This window comes from Festucalex cinctus, chromosome 2 (genome assembly GCF_051991245.1).
Source record: "Festucalex cinctus isolate MCC-2025b chromosome 2, RoL_Fcin_1.0, whole genome shotgun sequence".
NCBI classification, from domain to species: Eukaryota; Metazoa; Chordata; class Actinopteri; order Syngnathiformes; family Syngnathidae; genus Festucalex; species Festucalex cinctus.
Window position 1 is genome coordinate 25,970,838 of NC_135412.1, and position 23,667 is coordinate 25,994,504.

At 39.2% G+C, this 23,667-nt stretch overlaps 1 protein-coding gene across 1 annotated transcript; it reads right to left on the reverse strand.

The window, feature by feature from the left end:
• Nucleotides 1-13,630: 13,630 nt before the first annotated feature.
• Nucleotides 13,631-22,930, reverse strand: LOC144014296 (actin-related protein 3-like). Its single transcript, XM_077514024.1, has 12 exons — nt 22,717-22,930; nt 22,316-22,371; nt 19,997-20,121; nt 19,792-19,902; nt 18,418-18,513; nt 17,074-17,181; nt 16,851-16,994; nt 14,964-15,137; nt 14,810-14,902; nt 14,623-14,748; nt 14,308-14,391; nt 13,631-14,226 (listed from the first exon to the last, which is right to left on the reverse strand). The coding sequence occupies exons 1-12, from the start codon at nt 22,758-22,760 to the stop codon at nt 14,131-14,133; spliced, it is 1,257 nt and encodes a 418-aa protein (XP_077370150.1). The 5' UTR covers nt 22,761-22,930; the 3' UTR covers nt 13,631-14,130.
• Nucleotides 22,931-23,667: the final 737 nt, after the last annotated feature.

Genomic DNA, 23,667 nt, shown 5'->3' on the forward strand with positions numbered 1-23,667 from the left:
AAATGGAGGGTTATCATTGGCTGTAGTGACACACCCTGTCTGGCTCAGAGATCCACAAGGACAGTCATGTAGATTATCAATTTTGGTAGTTCCTGAGTGTCCTGTTAATCTGTTGGGAAGAGATGGCTTGCTGGGTTTGGGGTTAGCTTTAGTTTCTACCCCAGATGGACACATGGTCGTAAAAAGACGAGCTGAACTGGAAAAGGGAGACCTCTATGTAGTACAAGGTGCAGGACCCCTGCATTTTTACTACACAGTAGACATCCCAAATAAATCCCCTCAAAAGGTAGGAAATGCCTTATTGCAAGAAGCTAGAAAGTTGATTGCAAAAGAGGGAGATAAAATGGCAGATGACAAACTCCATGTCACCTTGTGGTATAAAATGACTCAAGGTCCTGACTACAAATATGAAGAGAAACTGCACATAGCTACACCTACAAGTGTCACAATTGAATACTTGTATACTGATGGTGAGTTTGACGCAGTGGCAAGTGTCATTCTACCAGAAAAACTCAAGGCACTATTTAAAATGAGGGATTTCCCACATGTGTCATTGTTCAAAACTGAATACAGGCATTGGAAGGAGATGGGAAAGCTGGTTGAGACAGGAAAAACAGTAACAGACTGGTGCACTTCTGGAGGAGGAGTGGAAGTTAGTAAATCGACAGGTTTGATGCGGAAAGCATTGTATTGGAAAGTACAGGTGCAGGAGGGAAGGCATTTGCATATATTCTCCAAGTGACAGATGCTCCTCACTGAGAAGGAGAAAGAGTGGTTAGAAGATGTTCCATCAAAGTTGTGGTCTCAAGGGCCTTCTGATGTAGGGTTAGTGAAAGGAGCTTTGCCTGTACAGATAAGACCAAAAACAGAGTATCGACCATGTGTACGGCAATATCCATTGAAAAAAGATGCCTATGAAGGAATAAAGCCTGTAATTGAGGATTTGATAAAGGCAGGAATAATTGTGGAATGTAATGATTCCCCCTGCAATACACCAATATTTCCTGTAAAAAAAACACCTCCCTCGATAGGATGGCGCTTGGTACAAGATCTGCAGGCAGTAAATGCTGCAGTTATTCAAAGGGCACCATGTGTACCAGACCCACACACACTTTTAAATTTATTGAGATCAGATGCTAGAGTGTTCACTGTGGTGGATATTAGTAATGCATTCTTTTCTGTTCCAATTGATAAAGACAGTCAATTCTGGTTTGCATTTACATTTGGAGGGAAAAGATATACATTTACCCGATTGCCCCAAGGATATTGTGAAAGTCCAACAATTTATTCTCAAGTGATGACAGCAAGTATGGCTAAATTTACTCCCCCAGGAGGGAGCCAAATTTTGCTTTATGTGGATGACATACTAGTCGCGTCCCCAGATAAAGAAATATGTGGGCAAGATACATTGACTCTTTTGCACCACCTAGCTGCGGAAGGCCACAAAGTAAGCCAGAATAAACTACAATTGTGTAAAGAACAAGTGAAATACTTGGGACATAATTTAAGTGCAGGAGGAAGAACTGTTTTAGAAGACAGAAAAACTGCTATCCTCCAGGCACCAAAGCCTCAAACAAAGAAACAAATGATGTCATTTTTAGGCCTGACAAATTATTGTAGAATCTGGGTTCCAAATTATGCTGAAATTACTGCTCCCCTGAATAAAATGATGTATGAAAAAGACCTCAAAATGACATCACCTTTAAATTGGACTGATGAAGCAGAAGAAGCGTTTTGTAAAATAAAACAAGTTTTGGTGTCAAGTACAGCACTAGCATTGCCAGATTATAGTAAACCTTTTATTCAGATGGTAGACTGTAAAGGTTATTTTATGACCTCAGTTTTAGTACAACAACATGGAGACAAAATGAAACCAATAGCATATTTTTCTTCTAAATTGGACAGTGTAGCATGTGCATTGCCACACTGTGTAAGAGCAGTTATTGCTGCATCAATTGCTGTAGAAACAAGTGCAACTATAGTTTTGTTCCATCCTCTGATTTTAAGAGTACCACATGCAGTTTCTGCATTGCTTTTGCAGACAAACATGATATTTTTGTCACCAGCAAGACATTTATCATGTATGACTACATTGTTGTCACAACCACATCTGACTATAGAGCGATGTACAACATTGAACCCAGCTACATTGGTACCACTTCCTGAAGATGGTACAAAACATGATTGTCAAGAATTATCAGAAATAACAGCCAAAAGTAGAGGTGATCTAAAAGACCAGCCTTTAGAAAAAGGAGAAGTGCTGTTTGTCGACGGCTCATCTAAAAAGGATGAACTGGGAAAAACACAAACAGGCTATGCAGTAGTGACTAAAGATACTGTAATAAAAGCTGAGCAATTACCATCAAATTACTCAGCTCAGGCAGCGGAATTAGTAGCATTAACAGAAGCATGTAAAATAATGAGAGGACAGGATGTTACTATTTATACAGACAGTCAATATGCATTTGCTTCAGTACATACTTTTGCACAATATTGGAAAAATAGAGGCATGATTACGTCAACAGGCAAAACAGTCACACATGCAGAACTATTATCTAAGTTACTAGAAGCAGTGCAGCTCCCAAGGACTTTAGCCATCTGCAAGTGTGTAGCACACACATCAGGCACAGATAGTGTCTCCTTAGGAAATGCATTTGCAGACAAAACAGCTAAAGGAGCAGCTTCAGGACAAATACACATATTAGTAATAAAAGATAATACAAATTTAGATAAAAACATATTACAAGATATGCAACAACAAAGTCCCAAAGATGAACAAGAATTTTGGAAAAAAAATGGCGCATCGTTACGGGACGACATCTATGTATGACCAAACAATAAACCCATCCTGCCAAGAAATTTATTTAAATGGGCAGCAATATTGAGTCATGGCTTGACGCATGTCTCAACAGCGGGGATGATGAGTCAGGTACAACAATATTATACCGTTTATGGTTTTAATTCTTATTCAAAAAAATTTTGTAGGGCGTGTTTGATATGTGCGAGGCATAATCCACAAGGAAATTTAAGACCACGTAGAGGACGTTTCCCTACACCGCAATATCCATTTCAGATTATCCATATGGACTTTATTGAATTGAACCAATGTGAAGGGAAAAAATTTTGCTTGGTCATCATAGATGCTTTTTCAAAATGGATAGAACTCTTTCCAACTAAACATCCAGACGCATTGACAGTGGCTAAGGCACTTTGTAAGGATATCATTCCTAGATATGGTATTCCTGAAAAAATATATAGTGACAATGGTACTCATTTTGTTAACCAAATTGTAAAGAAGATTGGAGTTTTGTTTCACATTAATTTAAAGAATCATTGTGCTTACCATCCTCAAAGCGCTGGATTAGTGGAAAGGATGAATGGAACAATAAAAAACAGACTAAAAAAATGTATTGAAGAAACAGGAAGGCCTTGGACACAGTGTTTGGAATTGGTGAAGTTATATATAAATATTACAAGTACTTCAGGGCTTACACCCTATGAAACATTATTTGGAAGGCCTTATAAGTTACCCCAATTTAAGAATCAATGGGAAACAGATGAAGAAGTTAATCTAGCTGACCATATGAGAAAAGTGTTTGAAAAGCAACAGCAGCAAATAAATTCAGCTCAAAATGATGATTTTCCACAACAGGGCTGCCAGTTACTGAAACCAAGTGATTGGATCCTGGTCCGAAGTGTGAAGAAGAAACATTGGTATTCACCCAAGTGGGAAGGGCCATTTCAAGTATTGTTGACAACTCCTACTGCCGTAAAGATAGCAGAAAGGTCAACCTGGGTTCATTTGATACATTGTAAAAAGGTCATTTCTGCTGAAAACTCCGACAGGGGAGGTGAGCTAAAGACTGACATCAAGGTGGGAGCAGATGTATAGAGTCTGAAAACACCCGAGGGTCAGTGAAGAACTTAACAGACACCAAACTAAGTAGAGGAGATTCAGCAAAAATGGCTACCCATGTATGTTTGAGATCAGTTATTTGTTGTTGGATAGCAATTCTATCTGTTATGTTGATGTTTTTGTTTGTATGGTATTTGTGTGAACCATCCATGGCAAAACGAGTGGATCACAATGTAATTATTCAACCTTTCTTTCTACATAGAGTTAGACGTAAAGGTGAACAATCAGGGACACCAATACCTGTCATTCCTTGGATTGTCTCCTGGGCATATAATAATTCAATTAGAGTGAATATCGCACCAAATACAACAACTGAGTTGAAGCTCCCAATTGCTAATTTAAAGGGATTTGAAAACACCAAAGAGATTACTGGGAAAGGTTATGAGGAGTATTGGTGGTACCTGACAGGGCATGTATTAGATTTGAGTTGGAATTCTTTAATTACTACTCAAGAAGGTGACTATTGGTCTACAGGTCGGAGTCCTGAGGCAAAGTATTTTCATAAAAAGATAACACTTGGTAAGCAAGGGTCAAGGTTAAGCATAAAAGTAACTATGGGAAGTGACCCTCTTAGACCACCTGAAGCAACAATTTTTAACACATCCTGTTGGGGGTTTCTTTTATGGGCATATTCTACAGGCATAGACCCCTATTTCCCAATAATAATTTGTGAAAATAAAACCATGACTCTATTAGAGGACCCCCAGGTTAGCCGTTACACTAAACAAGCAAGGGTGTTAGTGAAACATATATTACAAAGTGATGTTGATTGGGAAATTCAGTCCACTACAGGAGTTTCAGGACAAAATAATAATTGGTTACTTATGGTAGAACAAGCTGCTAATCTGACCCATGGGGACTGTGTAGTGTGTATGGGCCCTAGGCCATTATTACAGATAATACCAGCTACCATTCCACAAGACTGTGTTATCGATGTTATGAATAATACTAATCCTAGCAATAAATGTGTTAATTGGGATAGTGTGTTTCCTGTGACTAACGTTGTCAAACATAAACCCATGTTTTCTACAAGGGTGTTTTTTGGAAATTTTACTTGTATAAACATTACTGGCAGAGCAGACCAGTTAGGAAAACTCTCAGCATCACTGTGTCAGGTATTAATAGTGGTAGAAATTGATTTTGATCCAAAACCAAGGGGGGACATTTGGTGGTGGTGTGGAGATGCAAGGTTGTTTGATAAATTACCAAAAAATGTAACAGGTCTTTGTGCCCTAGTTACATTATTATTACCAATATCTGTATATCACATGTCTGTACGAGAGTTAACAACTAGTTTATCCACTGTCGCACCAGAGCATTGGCAGCGTCAGAAAAGAGCAACAGACTGGCAGGGCCAAAATGATCCAACATACATTGATGCCATTGGTGTTCCCCGTGGAGTTCCAAGTGAGTTCAAATTAGTAGATCAGGTAACTGCAGGATTTGAGTCCTTCATCTGTTGGTGGTGTACAATCAACAAGAATGTAGACAGAATCAATTACATCCATTACAACGTGCAAAGATTGGGCAATTGGACGCAGAGCGGGTTTGAAGCTGTGCATGAACAGCTATCAGCCACATCACTTATGGCATTCCAAAACAGGATAGCTGTTGACATGTTATTGGCTGAGAAAGGTGGGATTTGTGCTATGTTCGGAGAACACTGTTGCACATTTATACCCAATAACACAGCTGCGGAAGGTCGTCTCACCAAGGCCATAGAGGGACTCCGAACCCTTAATGGTAAAATGAAGGAATTTTCTGGTGTTGACACCTCCGTGTGGGATTCCTGGATGAATGCCTTTGGAAAGTACAAAGCTCTGGTGTCCTCAATTTTGATATCGACTGCTGTTTTTGCAGCAATTCTGACCTTGTGTGGATGTTGTTGTATTCCTTGTCTGCGTTCTCTCATTAACAGGTTAATTACAACAGCAATCTCACCCATGGAGAACCGAATGGCTCAAATGTATCCTTTACTTGGCACTGATCTTAAAGGTAATGACTACAGTGATGATGATGATGATGACTTACATTATGATGTGCTTGAATTGTTTCCAGATCCAGCTGACTATGACTAAAGATCAACATTACCTCTGAGTGTAAATGTGTTTGTTTTCATAAATATGATCCTACAGTTGAAAATCTGACTGAAGTGACTGCTAGGTGATATGAGACTTTGAGCAAATATGTAATAAACAGGGGGGAATGTTAGGGTTATTATGTATATGTTATTTCATATTTTCTCTTTAGTTATAAACTATGTATTCAGTATTTCATTCTGTATTTAGTATTTCACTATGTATTCAGTATTTCACTATGGGTGTGGAGCTGCTGCATGTTTATTCAACCTGAGGACATCTGGAATGTGGGAATGAAGAACTACAGCCTTCAAGGATTAGTAGTCGTGATGATTTAAAGGATGTCCTCTGTATTTTACGACTGCTGGAGTTGCTTATCACATTGCTGTCAGTACTCCCATTTTCCTCAGAGGCAAGTGTGTGGCCTATTGTGTATGTTAGGGAATCCCAAATAAAAGAGGAGAAGTAGGGAGTTGTGGCAGAAGGGGCTGGGAGCTTGTGATCTGCGCACAACTCTCTGTCAGCTTCTCCTCGCGAGTAATCAAATCCTTGTGTCTTCTCATTCTTTCTTCTGTGTATTTTAAATGTTGCAGGTGTTGACTTGACAATATATATATATATATATATATATATATATATATATATATATATATATATATATATATATATATATAACTTATCATCATTGAAGGTGTCTGATACTGCTTGGTGACACAGTTGGTAAGGTGCATTGTCCAGTAACCAGGAGGTTATCATTTCATAATTTATCTCTCAATGTGCTTTCAGCATTCCAACGCAATTACTCCAGAAACTGCACTTAGTTTAGTATATAATACAATATTTATCTAACAACAACACAAAAACACCATACTCACCATGAATGTTGATTATCAAATGCGCTAGATCACACGAGATGTATTTTTCTAGTCAAATTTAGCTTGCTCTGACCAACCAATCAGTAGACAGAAAAATGCTGACGTCATTGTGTGGTAGCTGAAGGCAAATTTGAAAACTATTTGATTTAAAACAACAACAACAACAACAACAACAAAACAGTAGCCTTCCAACTGGTTTATTAGTTGGTTACAGTCACTTCAGGGGCCTTGAATTGGGCATGACAGCACACATTGACTCTGATTGGACAAAAATAAATAAGTAAATAAATAAATAAATAAATTCCACATAAATGTACTGCTCCAAAATGAAGTGTTGCGAATAAATCAATTTCATGGAACAAATACTAGAATTGAGTTTACGTTTGAGATTCTGACCAGCAAAGAACTTCTTGCTGACCCCCTGGCATCACACACACCTGTCAATCACCTTTCCCATTTCGACTTTAACCATTTTCTAGCACTGCTGATTTTTTGTTCAGCACGACATACGCTACATGCCGCTCAACAACCACTCTCAACAATAATGGTGCTGTGTTGTCAATCACACCCACCGCCCTACACTCTTCAGATTTCACTGTGACTTTTCCGCTCATCTTCTGCTGAGCCAGGACTATTACACCGTAACGTTCCCGTCATACTTTTTAACCTTTATCTCACGTCTCTTCAAATTCCACTCCCTTCTTTTTCTCCTTAACACCATTCCTGCGAACACCTCATTATCCTTTATCTGCTTTTCTTATGCTCTCACCTATCTCTACTTGCCTTCCCACCCTAATCTTCCTCTTTGTCCTGCCTTTCTGCATCTCCCACCATTCGCTAAAAAACTGCCACCTTTTTATAACCTCAGTTGTGCTAGTGCCACCAAACATTAAAGCAGGGTAGCCTATACTCGCAAATTTCTGTAAAAAACATGAACTATTCGCAACAATAGGAGCCCATCTGTATTTTTGTGCTCTTACTGCAATGCCATGAGTTCCACCTTTTCAGGTGCCATGTTAGCAAAAATGTAGCTAGCATTGGCCATAGGCTGATAGCCAGCTGGTTGGCTAAGTTGACAGCAAAAACAAACAAACAAACAAAACAAAAAAAACAGAGTGGTTGAAAATTTGGTCTGATTCGGTCCAGAAAGTCAGGATTAATGCTAGAGAAAGCAGGGTGGTAAACTTCTCGAGATGATGCAGGCAGGGAAAGGCCAGGCTTACTATTGGCAGATTAGCTGATATGATGCTAACAGCTAATTTAGGATGACCAGATGTCCCGTTTTGGCCGAGACAGAACCAACCTCATTCTTCTGTCTCCCATGTCCCAGTGTCCCATATGCATGTATGTATGTATATATAACTTGATTAATCGATGAAATAGTCGATAGGTGACTCAATTACAAAAAGATTGTTTGTGACAGCTCTACTTCTGAATTGAGTTCCTGTGGTGTTCCACAACTCAACACAACTCAAGCTTCCTGTTAATCCACTGACTGTTACTGTCTCCTGAAGCTCCCTGGACTTGTGATTATATTTTATGTTGTCCATTTTATTTATTTTTAACTTATTTTACTGCTCTTTAGCTCTGTTGACTAGTGAATCCCCAGACTTTTTTTTTTTTTAATGCTAAACTATTAAAATTATTTTCCACTACAAACAATGTATTCCACTTCAAATACATAAAGCAAATCTTAAATGGAAGTGAATCTGTCAAATCAATGTAATATTTAAGAGTAATGTTGTAAAATGAGTTTAAAAGAATATTTGAAGAGTTTTGGGTTCATAGTCAGGGTATAATGAAGTTTAAATTATGAATGCAGGCCATTTTACAGGGTGCATTGATTATTTTCCACTTTTTGCTACTTGGGTCAGGTCTTGGTCCCTAAACACCTGCGAATGGCCGGGGTTCATGTTTTCAACTACTATACCGATTTTTAACACGTGAGAAACACCACAACTGACAAGACAGAACATTTCCACTGACGATAGTGAGCAGTCACGGAGGATTCCTAGGACTGGTTTGCCCTCTACCGGTAAAAACAAATAACTGCATGGGGTTAGGTTTAAAAAAATATATAATAATTTAATACATAATTATTTTTTTATTTTTTTAAAAAGGCCTAGTCTGGTTGATGATTTCTATTTTTTTCCCATTTGTGTCTCTCTCTCTCTTTTTTTTTTTTTTTAACAAATGCATGTACAGTAGTTGTGATGGTTTTATTTTTCATTATTTCCTCTCTCCATGCAGTAAATTCATATTCGGACATTTCTCTTTGATCAGAAATGTGCAAACTCGAACGCACGCACACGCACACACACAGATGACATAACTTGACACACAATTCCAATCACACCATAACAAGTAAGTGAACATCACCATCAGTCCCTACTCCCCACCTGTGTTCTAAGACCCAATCGTTGAATCTTGGCCCGTTAGCCAAACCCTTCCCCCGGGTCTCTGCTTCTGGCGCTGGTCCGGCTCGCCTCTTCACAGGAGTCTCCCGGGGAAAACGCCGGTCCGGCGCTGCGAAACCGAGCGGCTCCCGACGTGGCAGGCGCTCGTTGTCCTGTCTGGGAAACAGTGACGCGCATGCCACCACCAGGGGGCGGCCGCCGCCGGTGGCAGACGCTCGTTCGTCCCACCTGGAACGCGAGTCGTGAAGGGGCTCACCTGGAACGGCGACTTGTTGGGGGTGCTGAGCACCCAGAGTGTCTGGCTGGTTCAATTTTTTTTTTTTTCATTTCACTTTAAGTGATTTAGGATCATTCAACACTGTTCAGGAGTGTCACTTCCCATTTGTGAACAGCACATAACACTTTGTGGTTAGCAGAAACACTATTACTACGCCATGGCCAGTTTTTACTCATTTATTTCTGATAGAGTACACACACACATACACACACAGAAGAAGAATCCATAACTTTTTGGTGTTGCACTTGGTCAAGCACATCTTTTTTTTTTTTTTTTTTTTGACCAGTGGTCCTTCCAAGCCAGGTATGGAGCCGGCGTAATGCGATGAAAAACCGTCATCTCCTCTCCCTTTTCTTTATCTCTCTCCCTTTCCACTAACATTCACATACAAACATCTTTCAGTCATTAAAAATATTCATTCAGTCATTTAAATAAGTAATAAAAAATAAAATAATACATAAATATTCTATTTCTGCGTTTTCAAACACAAGCTGTTTTATTACCAGAAGATCAAAAAAAAAAGAAAAAAAAAAAGATAAAAAAAAAACAAGAAGAAAAAAATAAAAAGATATCATAAAAATCAGTATCAATTCATAACTTTTTTAATAGTAAATGGTATCGTAAATTTATAGTAAATTAATAAATACATTTAAAAATATATATATATAATGTAATATAATATATAATATAATATAATATAATATAATATAATATAATATAATATAATATAATATAATATTATATTATATAATATAATATGGCGCGGCAATGGTGTACGAGTGGTTAGCACGTCCGCCTCCCAGTTCTGAGGACTCCGGTTCGAGTCCAGGCTCCGGCCTTCCTGGGTGGAGTTTGCATGTTCTCCCCGTGCCCGCATGGGTCTTCTCCGGGTACTCCGGTCTCCTCCCACATTCCAAAGACATGCATGGCAGGTTAATTGGGTGCTCCGAATTGTCTCTAGGTGTGCTTGTGAGTGTGGATGGTTGTTCGTCTCTGTGTGCCCTGCAATTGGTTGGCAACCAGTCCAGGGTGTCCCCTGCCTACTGCCCAGAGCCAGCTGAGATAGGCGCCAGCACCCCCCGCGACCCTTGTGAGGAATAAGCGGTCAAGAAAATGGATGGATGGATAATATAATATAATATAAAATATATATAAATCGTAAATTTATTAGTAAATTATAAATATAGATAATCCATCAAAATGTGATGATAATGTGGTCAGCTGATGAGGAGAAAATACATAATTATCAGAGTACATCTTAAATTTTATTCTGGATGAGATGTTTTTAACTTCAGCAACTGTTCATATTTTGCTTCTCCGTGAGTGTATTTCTTTATAGTTACTGTGGGTAATAAACTCTCACCTGAACATGGTGCTTTTTTTTTTTTTTTTTTTTTTTTACAGAAAAAATTGCGAATGTCCTCGTTGGTGTTGGGAGGATGACCACACCACACACATAGCTTACACACACACGCAACAATTAAGCTGGGCTGATCACTGTTGCATTCTATTCAATGCAGCTAGAATGAGGACTAATATCTGTTGATGGTAACAAAGTCATGGTATTGGGTGAAATAGTTGTTCGGGCAGAGAGAAAGGAGGAGAGGGAGGGGCAGCGAGAGCGGCGCGAGGAATCCAATGGACTGAACCATTTCAAGGCAGGGGGGTATTTCCGACGCTGCGTTGTTCACATTTTTGTTTTGTTTTATTTTTTACCTAGCGTTTTCCATCATATTTAAGCCTATCACGTCCTTTATTAAGGAAAAGAGAGTTTTAAAAATGCTATAATTTTGGGGGTGCTTGTGTTGAATTTGGGAGTGCTTGAGCACACACAAAAACGGGCTGGTTCCGCCTATGCCACAAAGTAAGCCATAAATGTTCATTGTCGCATTGTTTAGGTGTATTTCTAATTTGTATGCTTGTTTCGATGGCCTTATACGGAGTTTAGAAGTGAACCGGTGGACGTTACAGTTCTGTAACAGTCGCCATTACTACTGGCCGTTTTACTGTTCTTGTTGGCCACTAGAGGTCCCCACAGACCAGTAAAACATTTAAGTGCATTCAGGTGCCATCTAAAGGACTGTATTAGGCCACTTTGATCAGTATAAATAATACCTATTGCGTGGGCAATGTTTTCTTTTATATTTATCCTTTATTGAGTTTTCTAAGGCATATAAATACTTAGTAGTCATATTATATGTACAATACGTGTAATAGTGTGCATCTTTTTATTATCGTCATTCTGATATTTCAGACTCTGTTTCATCTACTTCATCCGTTTCACCTGTTGATTCAACACAGTTGTCTCGACCTCAATGTCTAAACGTCTGTAAACTCTCATCTGATAAATAACTAGCAAAGAATCAACGAACCACCATATACCAGTATCCTGTATTAATACTGACCGATACACCATCCTGTATAGTGTATACACCTTCAACGAGCCAGCAAGAATGGCCTCCCCAATAATGGATGATAAATGATGTTGGAAGTCACAATTAGAAAATGTCAAAAGGAAAATGTCAAAAATCATATAGGGATACTCTCTAAAACGAAGGATTTCCTGAATAATAACTCATTATATATATATTATACTGTTTATTATTATTATTACCATATGGGAAAGGTGTAGTGATTAGAACATAATTCACCCACGGAACCTTGGGACGAAGAAGGAGTTGGATGGGATGAAAGGATGAAAGGATGAAAGGATAAAAGAACAAAATGTTGGTAGGTCTGTGAGCCTCATGCAGAGTGAGTTGTTGATGATGTCAATAAAACGCCAGTCTTTGGTTCTGGACTTCAAAACTCCGCCTCCGACTCCCGTCACTACTCGCTACAAAGGCATATAAAACAAATAGAAACCCTGTTTTCAAACTGCAAAAACGAATCATTGGAATTATTAATCCATCAAAATATAGAGAAACAGCACGTTCACTGTTTAATAAAACTAAATACAATGAAATGTGTGGTGTATAAACATCCGAGTGATTAACATATATGTTTGACCTAGTAGGCTTGCCGTACATGAGTCACGCGCTAGAGAAAGCGCATGCGCGGGCATCCAGGCAGTTTGGAGATTGATCACTGTTGTATGTGAATCTGTGTTCCTGCCGTTCAAGAGATAAAGCAGTTAAAACGAGTGCAACGCCTTGTTATTGCGAACACAACAAAATGTTATGACTTGGTTGAGTTTAAAATAGCACCAATAATGTAACTTGACAAAGTACGTACACAACAATCTACTCTGCCACAGTACTCAGAAGCTGTTTGAAATCAGTGTTCTGAGAAGAAATGGTGTTAGTGTTTTAGGACTAAATAATATTGCCTACCTAGTACTGTGTACTTTGTCCACCATTCCAGTAACGACAGTAGTCATCATTGTGTGTATATGGCTTAAGCCCTGTAACCAATTTGCTCAATGTTCATCATTTTACCACCAAATGATTGTTGCTACATTTTTTTTTTTTCCGAACCCTGCATGGTACGCTACCTGGATGTCTGGGTCTGGCGGATGGCAGAGCTGAAGCGAACCCAGCAGCCAGCAGTCAGTGGCACAGGAAAACAGAGTGGCCAGGAGACAGTCCCAGTGCCCCGCAGAACAAAGCAAAGAAGAAAAGCACGCTTAAGCGCTCGTTTGCGTTCAGGTGGCAACCCTCCGACATGTTGACCTCCATGTAGCTATACTGTTGTTGGAGCTTGGCTACAGTAGGCCTACTTCAAGTTCCCACCCACCCCCACACCGAAAATAAACACTTTAATCATGTGTCAGGATTAGGAGACGAGCAGATGTCACAACTAAATATAATGATCAGGGCACCCGACTAAGGTTTTTTTTTTTTTTTTTTTAGGAAGAGAGGCTCCAAACCTGAAATTTTAATGGCGCCGACTTGTGTAAATGGCCACATTTCCTGCCATGTTTACTGTATTATAAATGGGTTTAACAGGGGAGCAGCAGTTTGTTTAAAATAAAATAAATAAGGTTAAAAAAAAAAACTGTTAGTGTACTTGCAAAACGTCACCACCTAGGAGCAGTCTGGAGTCCAAATGACATGCTGAGCAGAAAAGAAAGCTTGAAAACATGTCAGCTTTTATTGGAATGGCACAAGTCTGACTGCATGTTCATACATGACTACAACTTTTTGTTGTATTATGGAAATGTGCCTGCAAGGGGAAAAAGTTGAAACAAGTGATGTGGTGAGTTAACGTCACACGAACTGTAAGGAAGTCTTATTATCCCGACACCTTTTTTGGAAGGACAATATCACACACCATATCTGACTCATCCTTTATTTAGCCCCGCCTCCTGACAGAAGTTGACCCAAGTGTGTTCAAGCAGACTCGTGTTGAGTCAGCATGTTAAAAGCCCACTAATTCAATATTTAGCAGCCATGATTCAATTATTATTGCAGTTGTTGCTCGTCCCTTCTAATTGACGGAGGACGTGGCGACCGTTTGTTTGTTTGGTCTGCTGTCACACAGTCGGAATGAAGAGATGTCTTTTGGAGCGCCGCAGGCTCGTAAGACCGCCACACGTGTTCTTCCTCCATTTCTGCCCAACCGCTTCCTAAGACATGACCCCGAAGACGGGATTGTGGCGGCAGATGCTTGGGCCGATTTCCTCGTAGTCTTTCTTGGTGTGGCACACTTGGTAGAACTCGGGCTGCCCAAACAAAGTTTGCATTCAAAATAAAAATTCCTGTCCGGGGGAGTGGGGGGTGAAGCAAAATAGTTGGTTACCCACCGTGGACGCCAACATGGAGCCTCCGAACCAGACGGCGTAGCGCTGCATGTGATGCGTGATGACCTGCACGTCAATGGGCTTTGGCTGCAAAGAAATACATCAAATTAACTGGACAATGACAAGCAGTAGACGTGAAGGACTTTGCTGCATTGCAATGCATATAATCACAGTTTGCAAAATGGAATGAGTGTTTGGAAGAATTTTCACGTCACCTTGTTAAAAAAAAAAAAAAAAAAATAAAAAAAAAATACACAAGCTCCTTGAGAAGGTCATGCAATTTCAATTCAAACATTTTGTTTTGTGCGCGTTTCTCACCTTCAACTTGCCACCGCTGAGTTCCTCGCTGATTTTCAACCTTGCGTCCACGGTCCGCTTGAGATCCCTCTGCAGACGTCGACCAAAGTCTCGGAACATGGTGGAGCCTCCCGACAGCACGACGTTCTGCGGCAGGCACACGTGACGTCTTAACACCAAGTCGACACACATCATCGGCTTGCCGTACCTTGTAGAGAGGTCGGCGGACATCGATCGGGCAGTTCTGGATGACCTCATCCACCACCTCTGAGATGGGCTGCGTGAAATCCGGGTTGGCAAACTGCGGGAGCGCAAACGCTTGTAAATGGCCGACATGCAACATCATGTTAAGTCAAAGTCACCTCTGGGTGGAAGAAGATCTCCGGGCCGAGGAAGCGCTCGTAGCCCACATCGATGTGGAACTCTTTCTTGGTGATGGCGTTGACGCCCGTGTACTGCTTGATCCACTTGGGCCCGTCCGTGTCGTACTTGTTGAACTCCTTGACGAGGTCGGGGCAGACGTAGCTGAAGCGCTCCTGTCGTCACATGCCATCAAACACATCCAAGTCAACACGAGTAGTGGCAGTTTGAGTGTTCATTTTGTCAAAAAAATAAACAAAAATCATTTTGTCAACACACATTTTTCACCGGACTCAAACTAGATTGGACTAAACCCTCATTAAGTAAACAATGGGGTATATGCCACGGAAGAGGCGGGACTGTTTTTGCACATCAGTTTGGTTCCGGTTCCGTTAGCGACGTGCGGGCCACGTCAAAATACTTGTGGCTTCTGACTTTGTGCCCCTCGGCTGCGTGTTCGCAACCCGGACCAGAACCAAACTCAAAATCACGGAAGTCCTGCCTCTTCCATGGCATATACCCCATAAGTGGGACTAAATCAGTCTGCATTTTTGTGAACTAATGAGGACAAGACGAAAATGTCCTTCACTTCATAAAAACTGGACTAAAATCTAGACATTTTAGTTCATGAACAAAAGTGAGACGAAAATGATATGATTTTGTCAAATCTTGTCTCTGCTAATCTGTCACGTATGTGACACTGTCATGTGACACACAGCACAAACGCATGGGACAGACAGGAGGTGGATTCATAAAAAATATATAGTTACAACTTAACATGAATCTAACGGCTATAATGTTCCAACAATAATGTTCATGCGATTGCTAACTAATGCTAACTTACTAGCGGGACGCATGCTGAATTATTTTTCATAAAAAAAAATAAAAAAAAATAAAATAAATAAAAGATCAAATTTGATGTCAAATAGTTTTAGATCCGAAAAGGTTCAATATAATATGCTGACAAAAAATATACAGATGTAAAATGGTTGCTCTGACTAAAATGTTAGTTTTTGTTGACTAAAAAACTAGATGAATAAAATGATGTTTTCTTGGACTAAAATAAAGACTAATATACTGGATCTATAGTAGACTAAAAATGGACTAAATAAAAATGAGATGAGGTTGACTAACTGTGATAAAAAAAAAAAACTAACAAGCATGACTGAAATTAGACTAAACCTGAGACTAAATTTCAAAATGGCAGACAAAATGAACAGTAGAAGCTTCAATACGTCTTGCATGGTCAAATAGATTTGAGCTACGAGCTTGGCCACCCAACAAAATAAACTCACAAGTCAAGGTCCCACTGTACCGTCAGTTCTCCTGTATCCTAACTCATTTGCTCCAAAAAACAAACGTTCCATTATAAATGTCATACATGTCCTAAAGACGTAGTCAGACGTTTTTTGTTTTTTTTTAATGCTAGAGCATACAGAAGGCAGCCTCGCAACAGCAGAGAACGCATGAAGCAATGGTAGTTATTACAAAAACAGCCAGCAGGTGCCAGCAGAGTATAAGAGATGTTGCAACAAGCTCTTTTGTCAATGTTTTCACCAGGAATGTAATATTGATGAAACTTAGCTATATTCTAATGCTAATTACTGCAAAATGCAAACAGATAGAAATGTACATTTTTTTCCTGATGAAAGAAGAGTCTTTAATCTTTCTTTTGGTAGGTTACATGTTTTGATAGCAACAGAACACAAAATTCTGTGGGCCTTGCAAAATCAGTCCAAATCCTGTAAAGGAGGGAAAATAGTGAAAATGGCTGCCAGTCAAATGAGTTCATGGCAACAGAGAGCAGCTCGACTGCTCTCTCGTGGCCCCACGGTGACATCACACGTCAAAGGGTGAGCAGCTCTTCCACTGCAGAAAGTCAAACTGACCTTGACCGCTTTGGCAGTCTCCAGCGACTGCTCCGGAGGGATCCCCACTTCTCGTTCCCTCAACAGCTGCTGGATGAAATAGGTGATGTCCCGCCCGGCGATGGGGATGTGCTTGATGCAGCTGCCGATGACGTAGCCTTCAGCCTGCAACGCAGAGAGGAAAGACAATGACGGTCGGGAGGGATATAAGGCGTGAAAAGAATCAAGCAGCCAGAGGACGCACCACCGGGATGACGTGCGTGACGCCGTCGCCGCTGTCGATCACCGCCCCCGTCAGCGTTCGCTCGCCCACCTGTCGGGACGTCCAGGAGGCTGCCAGCGCCAGGACGGCCTAAGACCGCAATCAGATCATTTCAAATCAACACGGCTTCAGCTTGTGCCGCGATTGTACAACTTTTCACACAAAGAACCACCTGAAAAACGTGTGACCAACATTAAAATTAGGGATGTCCCGATCACACATCATTTCTGTCCGAGTCTCCTCATTTTGAGATCGGCCGATTCCGAGTCCCGATCCGATACCTCGGCATTTTATGAAGGACAAAACTTTCCCAACATCTTTTATATGGTAAATGGACAGTGGTTAAACTAAGTAAACAATTGTGCACATCTATGAGTTGCTCAAAAGGCCATTATTAACCAGTATATTAATTTTCCACAAGAGCTTTATTTTTGAGAACCTACTGTAGCTTTTATAAAGTATGCTAATTGCCACAAATTGATGGGTTAACCTAATGTTTTACTTTCGGAAGAAAAAATGCATTTGAAGAGCAAGCAACACTAATGTTAATCCGACCACTAACTAATCCTGGCTAATTGAATGTCTTGTAGCATTTGTTGATATACTGCAATTGCATGTCAACTTGTTTGTCATCAAAAAGATGAAAGTAGTTGTATATTAGATGGAAGCGTATGATATTATCTGCTGACAAAAAACATTGTAAAAGGGTCAAATGATTGTCCTGACTAAAACTACACTAAAATATTGACAGTTTTTGTTAACTCAAACTAAAATGATGTTTTCTTGGACTAAAATGAAGACTAAAACGCTTGACTTGTAGTCGACTAAACAGTGACCAAATAAAAACGGGGATGAGGTTGACTGACTATGATAAAAACGCTAAAAAAAAAAGTGTGATTGAAACTGGACTAAAGCTAGACTCAATTTCAAAATGGCTGATCTGGAACTACTGCGGTGCGTTCACTTGCACCACACCAGCTGACTTCAATTTGTGGTAACAGCAATAAAGACGGACCTTCACTAGATCCGCTCCTTTCCCTATGGTGGCAAGTTAAGCTGCGCTTTGAACAATGATCATGCATGATCCCTAAAGGAGGACGATGAGGCACACGTGCAACAAACCAAGCATAAAGACAAAACACAAACGGAGAAGACATGCTAACTGCTAATGTGAAACGTTAGCGTAGCGAAACAGCCGGCGTATCATTTGGTCACTAACGTTTATATAGGCTATAAAATGTTAGCGTGAAGCTATTCCATTCATAGCACCGTATCAAGTGTGCCACACGTGATCCAGGAATGAAGATGTGGGTCTGCTTTTGGTACCTGAACAGCGATGTAGAGACCTGGGACGTTGAATGACTCAAACATGATCTCTGCTGTGTACTCTCGGTTTTCTGGCGTGTTCAGTGGAGGTTCTGTCTGAAGGACCACACACATTAACGCAGAATAAAACAACATTATCATTATCAACAGGCATGGGCTGATTCGTTTGACGGTTTAACATGGTTAAAAATAAAATTAAAATAAATACATAAATGCATAAAACAAAGCTTCAATATCCACAATGCTAATACTGTCTGTCAGTGGTAATGATAGGGATATAACGATAACGGCGATACTGTGATATCGCGATATGAAAACTGCCACAATATATCGTCGTCGTTATGTCATGATATTAAAAGCAGCACATCTTTCAAAAAAGTCGGGTTGATTTCCATTTGTGCAGTTCTAGCACCCTCTGGTGGCTAGTTTTTTTTTGTGCAGTGTAATTTTCACAAGCCATGTTTTGGCCCTTCTATGTTTCAAATCTATGCTAATCGACAGATGAAGGCGAACGTAATTGTGAAGCGAGTCAATATGTGGAGGAACTCAATGTGTGCTTACATTAGGGCCTCAATATATATTATATTTAGATATAATTTTTATGTTTCATTGCTGTAATGTACAAAAAGACAATATTGTGTGTTTTTTAGTGTGAGCTAATTTTTTCAATACTGTGACATTTTGTCTCGCCAACCTCCCCACAATATCATGATAATTATCGTATCGTGACCTTCATATCGTGATAATATCGTATCGTGATGTTTTGATATTGCTACATCCCTAGGTAATGAGCCTATTTCTTTTTTTTTTTTTTTTTGAGGGGTTGTCTCAACAGGTCACAATAGAGTTGAGTAAACAGCTATGTCTTTGAAGTTAATTGCCACCAATTCACTTTTTTTCCCCCTCCTCCTCTGCAAGAAATTATGCTTGCGGTAGACAAAAGATGAACCGTTAAGAGTTACACAGATGTCTTTAACAACAAAACAAAAAAAATGTGTAGGTGGCATCGTGTACTAGTTAACCCCAAGAACACCATGAGGAGCCCACAGGTCTGTTCTATCATAGCTCACCAGTGATGGGACACTGTGACTTGCTAAGAGAAATTAAAAACAGAAGAAGAATGTTAACATGCTACACTTTTATTTTTAAGTACCAAATACGCTGTATATTTTTAAAAATAAAATAAGATTGCATTCAATAGAAAAAAAAACATGTTTTTATTTACACAGATATATTTTTAAGGACATTTTTAGGTTTGTAATTTTAATAATGCAATACAGATATTTTTTGCTCACGGTTATAATGCTGTAAATTTTAATATCGGCCCATGTCTAAATGCAGTTATTTTTGGGTCGTAGGAAAGGGAGGTTTTACCAAAAGGAAGTAATGATCTTCAGGTTCTGCCCGCAGATACTTGAAGATGACCTGCTCCATGAACCTCTCCATCAGGTCCCAGTCTTCCACGATTCCATGTCGGATTGGCCACTAGGAAAGGAGAACATGAAAGGAATGTCAATCGATCCTCTGCTCGAGTACGCAACCAAAGCATCGTTGCATGACAAAATGGCGTCTCTCTCACCTTTGTTGCATATGATGGCTTATCGATGGCTTCATCGCCAATGAAAAAATCCAGATCGTCGATGCCCTTCATCATCCGGCGCTGGGCCTGGTCGCCAACCTTGGCTGACTCTTTTATTGCGATGCCTGATCAATCGGGAAGGAGGGGAAACAGGAAAACGACAGATTTCGACAGATTGTTCAAAAGATCCCACCTCAAGCCAAATGAAACATAAATTGGATTTTACTCACAATAACATAACAGCGTGGTAAACATGAGAACTATGGAGGACCAAAACTGCAAAAATTCGAAATAAATAATTGACTAAATAAATAAAAATAAATGACTAAAAGTGAAAATAAAAATGAATATAAAAAAAATATAATTCCAAAATTATATCTAAAAAATAAACATAAATGGAAATAAATCCGTTTTTATTTTTGGAAATGTTCTTCAAATGAGGAGGCGGTCCTAAGCATGTCTTGGGTTGGACTCCGCCGTTGTAAACTGCCTGTCATTGGCCGAGTGAGCAGCTCGGTGAACAAGGAGGCCTCATCGGCTTGCAATGGAGCGTTCCAGCAATGGACGACGATCACCACCTCAACATGCGACTTGAGTTGTTGACAACAAGTGAGATCAGACAGTGGACAAGATCGTCGTCCATTGCAAGCCGGCGAGACTTCCTTGTTCGCCGAGCTGCTCACTCGGCCAATGACAGGCAGTTTACAACGGCGGAGTCCAACCCAAGACACGCTTCGGACCGCCCCCTCATTTGATTAACATTTTGAATTGGCTGTACGGCCCAAAACTGCCAAAATTCAAATTAAATAAATAAATAAATGACGAAATAAATAAAGAAATGACTAAATAAATAGATAAATAGTGACTAAATAGATAAATAAACGACTAAATAAATAAATGTCTAAATAATTAAATAAATGTCTAAATAAATAAATAAATGACGAAAAGTGAAAATAAAAACGGATTTATTTCCATTTATATTTTTTTTTTTAGATATAATTTTGGAATTATATATTTTTTATATTCATTTTTATTTTCACTTTTAGACATTTATTTATTTATTTAGTCATTTATTTATTTCGAATTTTGGCAGTTTTGGTCCTCCATAGACAACATTTTACTGTTGGCCTACAAAACTGACAGTGGCCTTGTACTTCTCTGTGAAACGGTTATTAAAGAATGTTTCCAAAAGTGAACAAAGTGAAACAAAACTGTATTGTGTATGTGTGCGTTTGCCAGCTGTGCAAAGTAACTTCCTCAAAAGGTGAGGTCTAGCATTTTAGTCTTTATTTTAGTCCAAGAAAATGTCATTTTGTCTAGTTTTAGTCAACAAAAGTGTCAATGTGTCAGTCTATTTTTAGTCAGGACAATCATTTAACCCCCTGTGTTTTTAATTTATTTATTTATTTATTACTATATTATTATGTCATCAGATTACAGTATGTTTGAACATTTCGACTCTAAAACTATTTCACATCAAATGTTCTCATCTTTTTGATGAAAAGCAACTTGACACACAATGATAGTATATCAACAAGTGGCTACTATTGCTCCATGCTATGTGCTAGTAAATTAGCCAGCATTAGTTAGCGGTCAGATAAACATTATCGTTGGAACATTATAGCCATTGGATTAATGTTACGTTATAATGTGTATTGACCGCCACGTGGCGTCAATCCATCTCCTGTCTGTCCCATATATTTGTGCATGTTGCACTCACGAGATGCAGATTTGAAAGAGGGTGTGTCACGTTGGGTCACATGACAGATTAGCAGAGACTAGATTTGACAAAATCATATTTTCGTCTTGTTTTTGATCATGAACAAAAATATCCATAGATTTTAGTCCAGTTATTATGAAGTACATTTTCATCTCGTCTTTTTTAGTTGACAAAAATGCATACTGATTCAGTCCCACTTATTGTTTATTAATGACAGTTTAGTCTATTTTTAGTCCGGTGAAATTATTTCTGTTTAGTTTTCATTGACGAAATGAACTCCAATCTGCTCAGATGTACTCAGATGGACTTTTAAAAGTGGCCAGAAACCTGTTCAATGCTGCTTTTTCACAAATCAAAAATAAGATTTCACCATTTTGGTATTCTTTTGTGATTTTTTTTTTTGTTTCATCATTTTATTATTCCTTTACTGCTTTTATGCAGGATTTTATCCTTGTTTTTTTTTTTTTAATCTCGATTTTGTTTTCTTTATTAAAAAAAAAGTGTTTAGCAGTGTGGATTTGCCTCGTTTGTTGATGGTGCTCTACAAATTCACTTGCCATTTCTTAATGACGTAATTCAACTGCATCTTTTGAACTTACATGACGGTATGATGAACTGGGGTTCCGTGTTTCCAGCATAACCGAGCTTTGTGTACCTGGACGGGGTGGAGAGTCAGTCAGAAAGCAGGCATCAGCATTTCTTGGAAAATTCGGGTAGCTGCAGTTCACGTCTTGTTGACGTTTGTGTGGACAAAATGAACCAGGAAGTAGCAATACCCGGAATTGCTACCGAAATTTTGAAAAAGCAGTGGTATCAAACAAAGCAAGCTTGGCCAATTTAGAATTGCTAAAAAAGAAAAAAAAAAACTCACTCCGCTTCAAATAATTGTGAATTGTGACGATACAGAGTAAATGGAAAAGTGTTGCTCCCTGAGGAAGGGCGTTAGCCTGGAAACGAACTTCAAACATCAGCCAAAGAACGCTAGCATGCTAGCACCTACCCTGTGCCACAGTCGACAACGCAAGCCGGCATTCGAGCAGCCATGCTCTCTCGTCTTCTCGCTAAATTTCCCAAGCGTCAGATATGGATGGATGTGCCGATGCGGATGATCAGTCCCTGCAACCACAATGAACGCGGCGGCGGCAGCAGCAGCAGCCACGGTCGGGTCTATGGATGAGCGCTTCCGGGTTCTTCGCAGATATTTTCTTGCATGCACAATCAAAGGTGAAACAGTGACCCCCAGTGTATGGCATTCGCTAGTGCAGCCGGATTCCTTCGCATGACGCGATTGTTTATCTATTTATTTATTTATTTATTTATTTATTTATTTATTTATTTATTTATTTATTTATATTAACAGTTATTTGGTACCTGGGTCTTTTATATGAAAGTTCGCAACTGAAGGCAATATTTAAAATTTGTAGTTGTTTAATTCCCACTAAATCGATTTAGATTTTAGATGCAACTGCACTCCAGAGCAAACGAATGACACAATTATTGATTTCAAAAAGTGGAGATAATGCTCTGCTGACCACGGAGAACAATTTCCAATATCAAAGAAATTGGAAATACCCTCTGTTGAAATACATTATGATTTTTTTTTCCAACCTTGCAAACATAATTGGAATTTGAGGGGTTTAAAAAAAACAATAATGAATTGATAAACTAATTATTATAACTAATATTTAATTTTTAATTCTGTAAGTTAGCAATAATAATAATAATAATAATAATAATAGCGTTCATTTACGCAAATCACTGTGGAGTGCAGACATACAGTATTTAGAATATGTCTGCACTCGACAGTGATTATATAAAATATGCTATTTTGCTACTATCCATCCATCTATCGATTTTTCATACTGCTTATCCTCACGAGGATGACATATATTTTGGTAGAGCAACGCCTATTCTGTTTTGACGTTATTATCTCAATTGTGGCCACAATGTA

What these genes read in the sequence shown, in the direction of transcription:
- LOC144014296 (XM_077514024.1), bottom strand. Translation starts at nt 22,760, where the DNA reads ATGGCTGCTCGAATGCCGGCTTGCGTTGTCGACTGTGGCACAGG. An exon ending in TCACGCACGTCATCCCGGTG is followed by an intron (nt 16,995 to 17,073) that starts GTGCGTCCTCTG and finishes TCTGCGTTGCAG; the next exon opens with GCTGAAGGCTACGTCATCGG. An exon ending in GCTCCATGTTGGCGTCCACG is followed by an intron (nt 14,227 to 14,307) that starts GTGGGTAACCAA and finishes TTGTTTGGGCAG; the next exon opens with CCCGAGTTCTACCAAGTGTG.